A 13862-nucleotide genomic window follows, 5' to 3' on the forward strand; every position below is an offset into this window, starting at 1 on the left:
TAAAATGAATCTTAAAATATTTTTTAATACTTCAAATTTTCGTAAAAATATCTTTTCAGTTTATGGAAACAATGAATGCCCTGCTAAAAATATAAATGCGTTACAAAGATCGAACAAAAAAATAAATTAGTAGGGAATTTAACATTATCATTAATACAACATGCTTAATTTGACATATTTGCAATTGCATGTTTACACCTTTGTTTGGTTATTTTCCACGCTTCTTCAAAAGAATTTTTTTGTGTGATTGCCAAGTATGACAACTATCGCTGATATATTATAATCAACAACTTAAAGATATAAAGACAAACAAATGAACATTTTTTATTTATAAAATGCAAATCAATAAAACAGCAAAGGTTAATATAAATATGAATAATTCATTATTGTTTTAAAAATAACAATTGAGTACAGCATTTTTTTTTAAATGCAGGGGTTATAGGAAGAACAATGACAGTAATATCTCCCTCTAAACTATAATATGCATTCTAGAACTAATACACATACAGAAATAAACTACAAAAAAGTTCACTCATCATGTATTTAATTGCATAAACGCTGAATTGCATTCTTTCATTGTTATTTTGTCACATTATCTGAAGATGATTAATTACATTACATTTTATTGTGTTTCCCACAAAACAGTCGATTTAACAATAAATATTTAAAACATATATTTAAATATATAATATATAATATATTTATTAAACGTAAATAGAAATTGACTAGAAAAGTGTTTAAAAAGGGGGCGGGTGTATTTAGGGCTGCGTTCAAGATCGTAACAGCTAGGCAGCGCAACGTAGTTGACCGGTAAGCTAGCCTAACCGCTACGTAGATATTTGTAGCCTATACATCTTATCCTAAGCATGCAATTCAAGATTGCCACATTAGTTACCACTTTGCCACAAACATGAAATCTGCTTATTTAGTGATATTTTGTTCATCCCTAAAGTTTTAATGAATATTAACATGTATATTTCCGCTTGAAATTAACAAATTTTGTCCATGTAATTACTGTAGTCTTAAGTTGAATATTTCCAACTTCAAATCTGAGACCTAGCAGCTAAGCTAGCAGTCTGCTCAGGCTAGCTGCTATATATACGACCTAGCGGCTAGGCTAGCTGCTATATATACGACCTAGCGGCTAGGCTAGCTGCTAGATATACGACCTAGCGGCTAGGCTAGCTGCTAGATATACGACCTAGCGGCTAGGCTAGCTGCTATATTTACGACCTAGCGACTAGGCTAGCTGCTACGATCTTGAACGCAGACCTAGAGATTCTGGTAAGTACAGTCAGTAGTTCAGACATATTTTTACATATATTTTTATTTCAATTCTAAGTAACATAAGGAGCCAAACCAATGAAGTCAGTTTTGTTAGGTAGTTTACAGGAATAATTTACACCATCACTTGCTTGGTATAGTTTGCACTGTAACCACAACTATTGGTCCTACGATTGTATGTCACCTTACCAATTAGAGAGTGGTCGGATAAAATTCTTACATGTGTTAATACGGATATTTAACAGCAAAATTTAATAAAACTTTTCAACAACAGATTACGCTTGTTCCTTCTTCGGAGGATGTCTATTTATGCCTATGTCCAAAAAAATCATTTAATTAAAATTACATTTCCTTAATATTTTAATAGTAAAATATTGCACTACAATATTTTACATTATTTCGCAAAACTAATTAAAACTGTTCTCTATATAAGCATAATTAATTTGATGGTTCATTACTGGTTTTAGCTTAACTCTTTTCATTGTCACTATTTGTGGGATAATTGTGTGACATAACGTATTCATACGATGGCGGAGGTTCTGTTACTTGTAATAAATTTGCACTTTCATAAGGAGGGGCTTCATTCTCCCGTGTGTCCAGTGAACTAAATCCGTAAGTTTCTGAGGCAGCATACGGTTGACTTGTGTCATGGTTAGAGTTATCTTCCCCACCAGGCGAAGACGAGGCCGATGATGAGGAGGAGGAGGTATTATCACGTGGCACTTGTCGTACAATAACAGCTCCAATGTCTGTAAAATCCAGAGACTTTGTGGTTCATCAATAAAACCCATGCATCGTTCTCTGGCCATATATCATAAATTATATAACCAGATAAAAACTTTTGGAATAAAATAGATAATACATTCCAAACGGTTGGCATATTGTAACTACAAGTGAATGATTTTCCTATTTTACTAGTTTTCACTGACACATTTATGTTGGCCGATGATCAGTAATTAAGCAAAGCAAACAATGGTCGGTTTCCGCTGATAACATCAGTTTCTTTCTTAATTGTTATATGACATTAATGATTCCTCGGGGTATTTAATGTATATCGGCCATGTCTTGTTTCTATTGAATAAATGGTCCGATACTCTAAATCGTAATATCTACTCCACCAAAGAAATTTTCAACATTTTGATAAGTGTCTTAGCATCTTGAATTTGACATCGAAGTATATATGCTGAACACGTTTTATGAAGATATTTTTTTTTAATGACAATCATACAAATCTCCTGGTAAACATTTGTATAAGCTTTCTCTTTATTACACTATGAAATAAATATAATCATTTACAGCAAATATTTAAAAAAAAAATTAAAATTGTCCCATATTAAGGGAAGATATTTCTTTAAAAAAGTTTTGAATAGCCGGCTCTGATATGTTGTAAGTCTTGTGAATTTGGTATACTTCACTTTTACTGTTTTCTAGCAACACATATTAAATACAATTTTCTTCAATATTCCTACATTATACATTGCATATTTATATGGATAAAATGCCAACTGATGAAAAAGTTTCACCATTTAGCTACTAGAGAATTCCTTTAATTTGTCTTCAATTTGATAATATAAATGCATACCGTTACCAATGTTATAGTTAATTCCACTCACCTGATGAGTAAGCAACAATGGGTGGAGCATTACAGACATTCACATTTTGTCTTTCATTTTTTTGTTGTTTGCAGCATGCTATGCAACAGGACATACAAAAGGAAAATCCAATGACGACTGCAAAAGCCGTTCCCAGTGTAGAACCAGTAGACCTAAAACCAGCAAACACAAATTGAATTTAATACGTGCTATATAATATGATGAATAAAACGTTATTTCTTAACTTTGCGTATTCATGAAGTATAGTATTGAGTGTCTCTGAGGCAAAACTGATGAAAGTGAAAAAAATGAGTTCGACTTGGATATTTAAATTTTACTATCTTTGTGCTCATTCCAGTTATGAAAAAAAAATACAAAGATTCATTTCAAATCTTTTACCACAAATTCATTAAAATATGGAATGTCAAAATTTGAACAGGCTTGTAATTTTTTTTTATTTACATTTTTCAAATTCAAACATACAAAATTTGAGAATCTATTAAACTGATGTCAATTTTTTAAAGTATTTTAATTACTCTCTTTCCATTCCACTTTCATTCACACACTTATTCAAAAATCAAAATTATATGATCCTGAGGTTGTATATAAAAATGGGTAGGAAAAAAATGAAATAATAATGTTCATAGCAAATTTCACTTCTGTGTAATAAAATTTTTTTAACATCTTGTAATCTGTTTACACTAATTCATTAAAATATGGGATGTCAAATTTATTTGAACAGCCTTGTAAATTAATATTAGACTTTAATCGAGCGATAGTCCTTTACCCCTTGATTTATTTTGAACTTCTTTTCTAAATAAAATAATACTTTTTTGTCATTTAAATGTCAAAAAGTTTAAAAACTTATAAATCAATGAAATATATGTTAAAAATGAAAATGAATTTAAAATAAGTATACATAAGCAAATGTCCTTAATTTATCTTCTCTTATGGCGTTTACACATGCAAATTTGAGCTACATATATATCATCTAATGCAACTCAAACGTGCCTTCTTTCATGCTAATGTATTGTTTTCTTCTCAAAACTTAAAGAGTATAAAATATAAAAGAAACAGTGATGAGATTAATCTCGCAATGGCATGATGGTGTGCAAAAGTTATACAAGTAATACAACATGCTTAATTTGACATATTTGCAATTGCATGTTTACACCTTTGTTTGGTTATTTTCCACGCTTCTTCAAAAGAATTTTTTTGTGTGATTGCCAAGTATGACAACTATCGCTGATATATTATAATCAACAACTTAAAGATATAAAGACAAACAAATGAACATTTTTTATTTATAAAATGCAAATCAATAAAACAGCAAAGGTTAATATAAATATGAATAATTCATTATTGTTTTAAAAATAACAATTGAGTACAGCATTTTTTTTTAAATGCAGGGGTTATAGGAAGAACAATGACAGTAATATCTCCCTCTAAACTATAATATGCATTCTAGAACTAATACACATACAGAAATAAACTACAAAAAAGTTCACTCATCATGTATTTAATTGCATAAACGCTGAATTGCATTCTTTCATTGTTATTTTGTCACATTATCTGAAGATGATTAATTACATTACATTTTATTGTGTTTCCCACAAAACAGTCGATTTAACAATAAATATTTAAAACATATATTTAAATATATAATATATAATATATTTATTAAACGTAAATAGAAATTGACTAGAAAAGTGTTTAAAAAGGGGGCGGGTGTATTTAGGGCTGCGTTCAAGATCGTAACAGCTAGGCAGCGCAACGTAGTTGACCGGTAAGCTAGCCTAACCGCTACGTAGATATTTGTAGCCTATACATCTTATCCTAAGCATGCAATTCAAGATTGCCACATTAGTTACCACTTTGCCACAAACATGAAATCTGCTTATTTAGTGATATTTTGTTCATCCCTAAAGTTTTAATGAATATTAACATGTATATTTCCGCTTGAAATTAACAAATTTTGTCCATGTAATTACTGTAGTCTTAAGTTGAATATTTCCAACTTCAAATCTGAGACCTAGCAGCTAAGCTAGCAGTCTGCTCAGGCTAGCTGCTATATATACGACCTAGCGGCTAGGCTAGCTGCTATATATACGACCTAGCGGCTAGGCTAGCTGCTAGATATACGACCTAGCGGCTAGGCTAGCTGCTAGATATACGACCTAGCGGCTAGGCTAGCTGCTATATTTACGACCTAGCGACTAGGCTAGCTGCTACGATCTTGAACGCAGACCTAGAGATTCTGGTAAGTACAGTCAGTAGTTCAGACATATTTTTACATATATTTTTATTTCAATTCTAAGTAACATAAGGAGCCAAACCAATGAAGTCAGTTTTGTTAGGTAGTTTACAGGAATAATTTACACCATCACTTGCTTGGTATAGTTTGCACTGTAACCACAACTATTGGTCCTACGATTGTATGTCACCTTACCAATTAGAGAGTGGTCGGATAAAATTCTTACATGTGTTAATACGGATATTTAACAGCAAAATTTAATAAAACTTTTCAACAACAGATTACGCTTGTTCCTTCTTCGGAGGATGTCTATTTATGCCTATGTCCAAAAAAATCATTTAATTAAAATTACATTTCCTTAATATTTTAATAGTAAAATATTGCACTACAATATTTTACATTATTTCGCAAAACTAATTAAAACTGTTCTCTATATAAGCATAATTAATTTGATGGTTCATTACTGGTTTTAGCTTAACTCTTTTCATTGTCACTATTTGTGGGATAATTGTGTGACATAACGTATTCATACGATGGCGGAGGTTCTGTTACTTGTAATAAATTTGCACTTTCATAAGGAGGGGCTTCATTCTCCCGTGTGTCCAGTGAACTAAATCCGTAAGTTTCTGAGGCAGCATACGGTTGACTTGTGTCATGGTTAGAGTTATCTTCCCCACCAGGCGAAGACGAGGCCGATGATGAGGAGGAGGAGGTATTATCACGTGGCACTTGTCGTACAATAACAGCTCCAATGTCTGTAAAATCCAGAGACTTTGTGGTTCATCAATAAAACCCATGCATCGTTCTCTGGCCATATATCATAAATTATATAACCAGATAAAAACTTTTGGAATAAAATAGATAATACATTCCAAACGGTTGGCATATTGTAACTACAAGTGAATGATTTTCCTATTTTACTAGTTTTCACTGACACATTTATGTTGGCCGATGATCAGTAATTAAGCAAAGCAAACAATGGTCGGTTTCCGCTGATAACATCAGTTTCTTTCTTAATTGTTATATGACATTAATGATTCCTCGGGGTATTTAATGTATATCGGCCATGCCTTGTTTCTAATGAATAAATGGTCCGATACTCTAAATCGTAATATCTACTCCACCAAAGAAATTTTCAACATTTTGATAAGTGTCTTAGCATCTTGAATTTGACATCGAAGTATATATGCTGAACACGTTTTATGAAGATATTTTTTTTTAATGACAATCATACAAATCTCCTGGTAAACATTTGTATAAGCTTTCTCTTTATTACACTATGAAATAAATATAATCATTTACAGCAAATATTTAAAAAAAAAATTAAAATTGTCCCATATTAAGGGAAGATATTTCTTTAAAAAAGTTTTGAATAGCCGGCTCTGATATGTTGTAAGTCTTGTGAATTTGGTATACTTCACTTTTACTGTTTTCTAGCAACACATATTAAATACAATTTTCTTCAATATTCCTACATTATACATTGCATATTTATATGGATAAAATGCCAACTGATGAAAAAGTTTCACCATTTAGCTACTAGAGAATTCCTTTAATTTGTCTTCAATTTGATAATATAAATGCATACCGTTACCAATGTTATAGTTAATTCCACTCACCTGATGAGTAAGCAACAATGGGTGGAGCATTACAGACATTCACATTTTGTCTTTCATTTTTTTGTTGTTTGCAGCATGCTATGCAACAGGACATACAAAAGGAAAATCCAATGACGACTGCAAAAGCCGTTCCCAGTGTAGAACCAGTAGACCTAAATCCAGCAAACACAAATTGAATTTAATACGTGCTATATAATATGATGAATAAAACGTTATTTCTTAACTTTGCGTATTCATGAAGTATAGTATTGAGTGTCTCTGAGGCAAAACTGATGAAAGTGAAAAAAATGAGTTCGACTTGGATATTTAAATTTTACTATCTTTGTGCTCATTCCAGTTATGAAAAAAAAATACAAAGATTCATTTCAAATCTTTTACCACAAATTCATTAAAATATGGAATGTCAAAATTTGAACAGGCTTGTAATTTTTTTTTATTTACATTTTTCAAATTCAAACATACAAAATTTGAGAATCTATTAAACTGATGTCAATTTTTTAAAGTATTTTAATTACTCTCTTTCCATTCCACTTTCATTCACACACTTATTCAAAAATCAAAATTATATGATCCTGAGGTTGTATATAAAAATGGGTAGGAAAAAAATGAAATAATAATGTTCATAGCAAATTTCACTTCTGTGTAATAAAATTTTTTTAACATCTTGTAATCTGTTTACACTAATTCATTAAAATATGGGATGTCAAATTTATTTGAACAGCCTTGTAAATTAATATTAGACTTTAATCGAGCGATAGTCCTTTACCCCTTGATTTATTTTGAACTTCTTTTCTAAATAAAATAATACTTTTTTGTCATTTAAATGTCAAAAAGTTTAAAAACTTATAAATCAATGAAATATATGTTAAAAATGAAAATGAATTTAAAATAAGTATACATAAGCAAATGTCCTTAATTTATCTTCTCTTATGGCGTTTACACATGCAAATTTGAGCTACATATATATCATCTAATGCAACTCAAACGTGCCTTCTTTCATGCTAATGTATTGTTTTCTTCTCAAAACTTAAAGAGTATAAAATATAAAAGAAACAGTGATGAGATTAATCTCGCAATGGCATGATGGTGTGCAAAAGTTATCTAATACATAACTACATGTATCAATTGATCTACAAAACTAAAAATCCTGAATCTCAATACATTAGCTATATAATAAAAATTATATCAAATATGTATACTGCTTCGTTAAGCTAAAAAAAAAAAAAAATCGAACTTTCATTCACTTTAGAATGAGAAATCGACTTTACGGAAAATCACGAAGATCATCGTGACCGAGCGAAAGTCGAGTACTCCAATGTTAGTTGGCATCCGTAATTAAAATGAAAGAATTAAAGATGTACGTACATTTTGGAATCATCATCACTGGAGTCATACTGGTAGTTGTTTGTGTCATAGTAGTAATACTTTGGGGTGACAGACGGATCGGGACAACATGATTTGCCACAACAAACCTCGTCATAACTGCAGTACACGCTGCTTATTTTGGTCTTGTAGAGTGACGTGTTTGTCTTAAAATCATTCCAGTCCCTGCCCCAGTTAATTATTGTTTTGATGAAATAGCAAGATTTTGCATCCAGAAAACCTACAAAAAAGTTTCTATGAATTGGTGTTAAAAGATTTGAAGTTTTTATCAATATTATCAAATGTTAAGTTTTGTTTTCAAATGTTTGCTTGTTCACTGTTAAATGACTTTAAGTAGGCCTGAGATAATCATATAATTAATATTCGCTAGTAACTTGCATTCTCAAATATTTACAATATGCGGGCCAATATTTATTCATCTATGAAATTAAACGCGATATCACAGGGGAGTGGAGACTAGAATTAATATTACACACATACATTATGGTTTGCAATTTATGCAACTTTAAAGACACAATGTATAATCTTTAACATATCTGGTAAATTCAAAGTTATTTATTGTCTTTTCAAGAACCACATACCCAATAAAGTGACAATAACGACGACTTGCAAGAGCTCCATATCGTCCTCCACAATTCTGTATAATTATTTATGGTTTCGCTCGGCCTCCTTACTTTAACGAAAGCCATTAATTGTGAAAGAGGTTAACAGGTTGAATGTATTTTCCATACAATTTTAAAGACGAGACGTCCCTGGGACACAGACCCGTCTCACCACGCCCTTGCGAGTAACGCCACTTTATGGTTTATTCTTGACGTCGTTCAACCCATCCAGTGGGATCATATTCACTTAATGCTCCTGCAAAGCGGTAAAGATCCAAATAATGTATGCACCTAAGTATGGCGGCCAGTTCGCGAAATCTTTCTTGTGTAGCTTTTGTGTTAATGAAATAAATGAACTTTATTCAAATTAGCGTGTGTTAATTTGTATACATCTGTCATTGTCACGTAGCAAAACTAACGCTAAAATGTCCAGTCTATAGTAATGCATAGAAATAAAAGTCTTCCATTTCTTGTTTTTGCTTTGTTGGTTTTTTCTGACCCTTTTGATCAGAAACGCTTCTGTCGATATCTTATTTTAGACAAAATTTATCAGAAAATTATCGATCGATTTTTTTAAGTGACCTAATCCTGAGATATATAAGCTTGTTCCCAATTTTTCAAAAAAGTATCAAGGATAAAACTTTCAAATTTTCAGCTATCATAGAGAGTCTACATTCTACAGTTACACCCTTCGTCCGCCGTTACTTCTTGTCTTCGCCGTATTGTAATGAAAAACTTATTTTTTATCTCTCTTGCTATTTTATTGTTATTCTCTGATTTTATATAATTGTTGATAGAAACGCTGTTATGAATGTAGAATATTCAAATTGTTTCAAAATCGATTAGAGATAATAAATAACACTTTTTCCCGTATAAATGTAACTATGTCTAAGGAGAACGACATGAAAGTATTTCTTGATAATAACATGAAAATTGGTCAAACTTTTCCCAAGTACTTCCGCACAAAAAGGTATTAATATTCTCGTTATCATCCTGTGAAATATAATCGTTTCAATTCCTTTCAATTTTTCAAAGTAAAACGTGATCTGCAAAGTTAGTATCGAAAAAATCCATATGACGTATTTCATATCGATATATTTTATTTTATTTTCAATAATTGTTACCTAACAGCGTAGAGCAATTAGTGAAGGCGTTAATTATAAATCTGTATGTCATGAGTTAAAATCCCACAGGTACTTTTTATAATTTTCACGTTTACATTTTTTTGTTTACATTTTTTTATTGAGGGGGGGGGGGAGTAAATATAAAATTTGAAAATTCTAAAACAGTGAATGTATTTTTATTATACTTTACTTCTATTCACATTAATATCGATCGGTGTCCCATATCACCTGAAGGAAACACACGGCGTTCCTCAGTTGAAGATGACTTTCCTAGATATATTTTTTCTTCTTTATTTGCATTGAAACCTGTTAATCCCCGAAAACTCTTGTTGCATTACTGAGCTATTGTTGGGATTATACTTTTTTGATTTTTAATATTAATTGCATACAAAATGCAATTGTATGCTTAATAATAAATTAAAAGTATATATTTTCGACTAAAACTATGATCCAAATGGAGATATAGCATTTAACATGAAAAAGTAATTTTGAAATAACGTAGTACATGTAGAAATCTTTACATTTCATTGATTTCAACTGTACTTAATGCACGTACAAAATGGTAAAAGTGACGAAAGAAATATCTTGGGACAGATTGTCGTTGATGAGCAATACCAATGTGCTGTTTAGTTGTTGGGTTAACTGACTTAAAAGTCAGTTTAAGCATTCATGTTTGTAGATAACGAATGATGTCCTCTTGAAACAATGAAAGACAGAATTCTTCGGAAACTTCTCTTTAGTTATTTTTGAAAATAAAGAACATTTGCACTGTACTTGTATCATAAACAAGTTAATACGCTGTGTGGCAACGCACTTTGAAAAAATTACGCACTTTGAAAATTTTGGACCAAGTTAACCCACTTTGAATTTGAAGGTACATCATCATTTTTTTTTGTATTGACACTCTTTACACACTTTGAATTTTTTTTTTCCAAAGTGCGTTATGAAGGTACATCATCATTTTTTTGTATCGACACTCTTTACACACTTTGAAAAAATATTTTTATATCTCATATTCTGGAACTGAATTTCTAATTTGTTGATAGTATGATGATTCGTAAGCAATCGTAAATTTAATTTACCGAATTTAGTATGGGGATGGTGTTGGGGGTTAACCAAAGATACAGGTCAAAGAACTGCGAACGCTAACGCCCGTTTCCTGCCTACATTTTACATCCAAATATTTCGGAATTTCTCTCAGATATTCAAAACATAAGTTTTCTACTAAAACGTTTAATCAAATCCTAATCAATTTATATCAAAATAAAATTTGTAATCAAATGATTTCTTTTTAAACAAAGGTTTTGCTAACGCGGGGTCTAAAAAAAAATTCATTGAAATCGGTCTCTATGAGTGAGGAAAATATTATTTAGCGGCCAATATGTGCATAAAAACTTTATTATAACATATTTACGATATGTATTAAGGTAAAATTTCATTTTAATTCATATCTGTTAATTAGTTTTCAAAAAATTACAAAGCAAAATTCTTTTTTGAAACGTATTTCGGTCTGTAGACATATGTTCCCCCCCCCCCCCCCCCCCCCCGTGAAACAACAAGCCTTTTGGTAAAAATATGCTAAATAACAATCATTAAAACCCCTCAAAAGGAATTTTTGTTTCACGGGGGGGAAAGATGTTTTAAAAAACATTTCCGTTTTCCGTTATTTTCTATTATGAAATGAGCTATTTTAACCCAAAATACAAAGTTATCCCTCTTTGTTTGACCAAATCATTTAAATTTAATGAAGATATACATAAATGTTTACATTATTATAAAAAAAATTAACTTTAATTAGACAACTTTCAAAAAATGACTCTTAGTTAGGCGGCTAGACAATGCTATCGTTCGCAGTCCCTCCAGTGCATCATTTAATTGATTACAGGATGAAAGTCCCTTGTCACTCATATTTTCTTCCAAAACATATGATTTTCAGCAACTTTGGGTAAACTTTTAAGATCGGAAGAAGAAATATGATCTGTATAAGTATATGCAGTGTTATTGAAAAAATGAGCTGGCCGAACAATAATTTCTCCATATGTATGATAAAGAATCTATTTGTTTCAACAGTAACCCTTTTTGTATTCTTATCTAAAGATCATATTGGATAAACAGAACTAAGGTATCCTGTTTCACATCATATTTGCAATAAGCCAGTTGAAATATACTATGCATTGATCTCCATTATTCATATCTATAAATCAGAATTGTTCGGACATAGCCCAATATACTAGATAAAAAGTAAATTTGCTGCATTCTCAAAAAAGGAAAATGCAGTTGCTAAGCGGTGAAGTTTATGTCATATTTGGATTATTCAAACCTCCCGAATTTCTCTTTCTGTGTAAATTGTCAATATTCTCTTATAAGAAAAGAAAGCAATTTTCATCTAGAAACTGTTTATCAAGTTAGCTGAGAATGCAAAAAGTTCTTTTTTAAATATTTTACATTAAGCTTAACAAGGTTAAAACAATCATTTATTATATATAAAACCTATAAACTATTTTCGTTAAACCCTGAACATTTTTTTCAAAGTGCGTTAATATCGATGATATCAACGCACTTTGAATTTTTTTTTTCAAAGTGCGTTAACTTGGTCATAAGATTAACGCCCTATAAAAATATTTTTCAAAGTGCGTAATTTTTTAAAGTGCGTTGTAAAAATGCTGTGTAAGCCTTCAAACTTTAGTTATCCCCTGGACCAATAGTTTAATAATAAGCGTGATTGTACAGTTAAAATTACATCAACTAAAAACAGCCCAAATCAAAGAATCTTATAAGCGGAATCAAAACCAAAAATACAATTCTAAATAACGATTCCCAAAATCCTCTAATTCTCAAAATCTGTCTAACATCATTTTACAGGGGTATATAAAACATTTTACTTATAACTGACAGTTCTGACCAGTTCGGCCCATCAACGATGATCCTGAGTGAACATTTAGTGTTCAAATTTCAGAGTTATATTTTATTTCTAAATAAAGTAACAAAACCGTTAACACTGTCAGAAATAATATTGTGATGCAGGGTTTCAGTCTCCGACTTCGAGTCTCTGAGTACCCCACCTGGGTATGATGCATCACGTACGCATAATACATTCATTCATACATGGCTCAAAGGTTACAAAGGTTAAATTATAGCATTACAGGACTAACTTGCAATATCAGGGCCTTTATTACGGACACAGGATGCCAAATATGACAATTTGATGATAACTTGTTTTATATATTTTCAGTTTGGATTTTACTGTGCAAGAATTAATTAACCTCATTTAGGACTTGGAGTATTTGGATGCAGGCTTTGAGTGTCCCGCCTTATTATGACGCATCGCTTGCGTGTAATATTGAAATATCAGATATAAAAGTATACATGAGTTAATGGTTTGAAAGCTTACAAAGGTTATATAGAATATGCAATAAATGCAGACACAGAATCGCCAAATATGACACTTATTTATAAACTCTCAATTTGGATATTATTATGCCCATATTATGCACCTGGTTTCATAACATCATTAAGTAATAATACGCAGTGCTACAAGAATCACACAGTGTTCATTCTGTTAGTTATCATTACGACAATTCATTGCGCAGTACCTAGGTGTACATAAGTATCATAGTGACCAATATGTAATACTAGCAATTCATGGTCATAGCATGGCTATCTGTTTACATACGCAGCTGTCAGGCTTTCTAACACTTGTACTTAAAATACCTTTAAAATAAAATACTATCCCACGGGTTAGTAGTACTACAACTATGTTGATATTTTTTTTAAAATTAATTTATATACCTATTATTACAAATAGTTTATAGAAAAAGACATGTAAACAACAAAATCATTAATTCTTGTTGTTAAAAATAAATTACACGATGGATAATAATTTGTTTGTATTTAGGCAGTATCCTAAGTGTTATATTAAATTTAATAAATTTCCACAAATTTAGTCTTATATGATAACTGAATCAGGCAGCTATTATTGTTTCTTTTTTTTTTTTATTGTAAAT

General features: G+C 30.9%; 1 protein-coding gene and 1 pseudogene across 1 annotated transcript; both read right to left on the minus strand.

Annotated features, from left to right (window-relative positions):
* Nucleotides 1-285: 285 nt before the first annotated feature.
* On the minus strand, nucleotides 286-3069 carry LOC128159203 (uncharacterized; annotated as a pseudogene).
* Nucleotides 3070-4139: 1070 nt separating this feature from the next.
* On the minus strand, nucleotides 4140-9424 carry LOC128161771 (uncharacterized). The gene is made up of 4 exons (XM_052825163.1): nucleotides 8714-9424; nucleotides 8115-8352; nucleotides 6750-6901; nucleotides 4140-5885 (listed from the first exon to the last, which is right to left on the minus strand). The coding sequence occupies exons 1-4, from the start codon at nucleotides 8751-8753 to the stop codon at nucleotides 5605-5607; spliced, it is 711 nt and encodes a 236-aa protein (XP_052681123.1). The 5' UTR covers nucleotides 8754-9424; the 3' UTR covers nucleotides 4140-5604.
* Between the last annotated feature and the right edge of the window lie 4438 nt (nucleotides 9425-13862).

The sequence above is a fragment of the Crassostrea angulata genome, chromosome 8 (genome assembly GCF_025612915.1).
Source record: "Crassostrea angulata isolate pt1a10 chromosome 8, ASM2561291v2, whole genome shotgun sequence".
Classification (NCBI taxonomy): Eukaryota; Metazoa; Mollusca; class Bivalvia; order Ostreida; family Ostreidae; genus Magallana; species Magallana angulata.

Excerpts from the sequence above, each read along its gene's own strand:
- LOC128161771 (XM_052825163.1), bottom strand. The coding sequence starts at position 8,753 with ATGGAGCTCTTGCAAGTCGTCGTTATTGTCACTTTATTGG. Across the intron at positions 6,902-8,114 it reads AGTGATGATGATTCCAAAAT|GTCTACTGGTTCTACACTGG; the intron begins GTACGTACATCT and ends TGCTGGATTTAG. Across the intron at positions 5,886-6,749 it reads CATTGTTGCTTACTCATCAG|ACATTGGAGCTGTTATTGTA; the intron begins GTGAGTGGAATT and ends TGGATTTTACAG.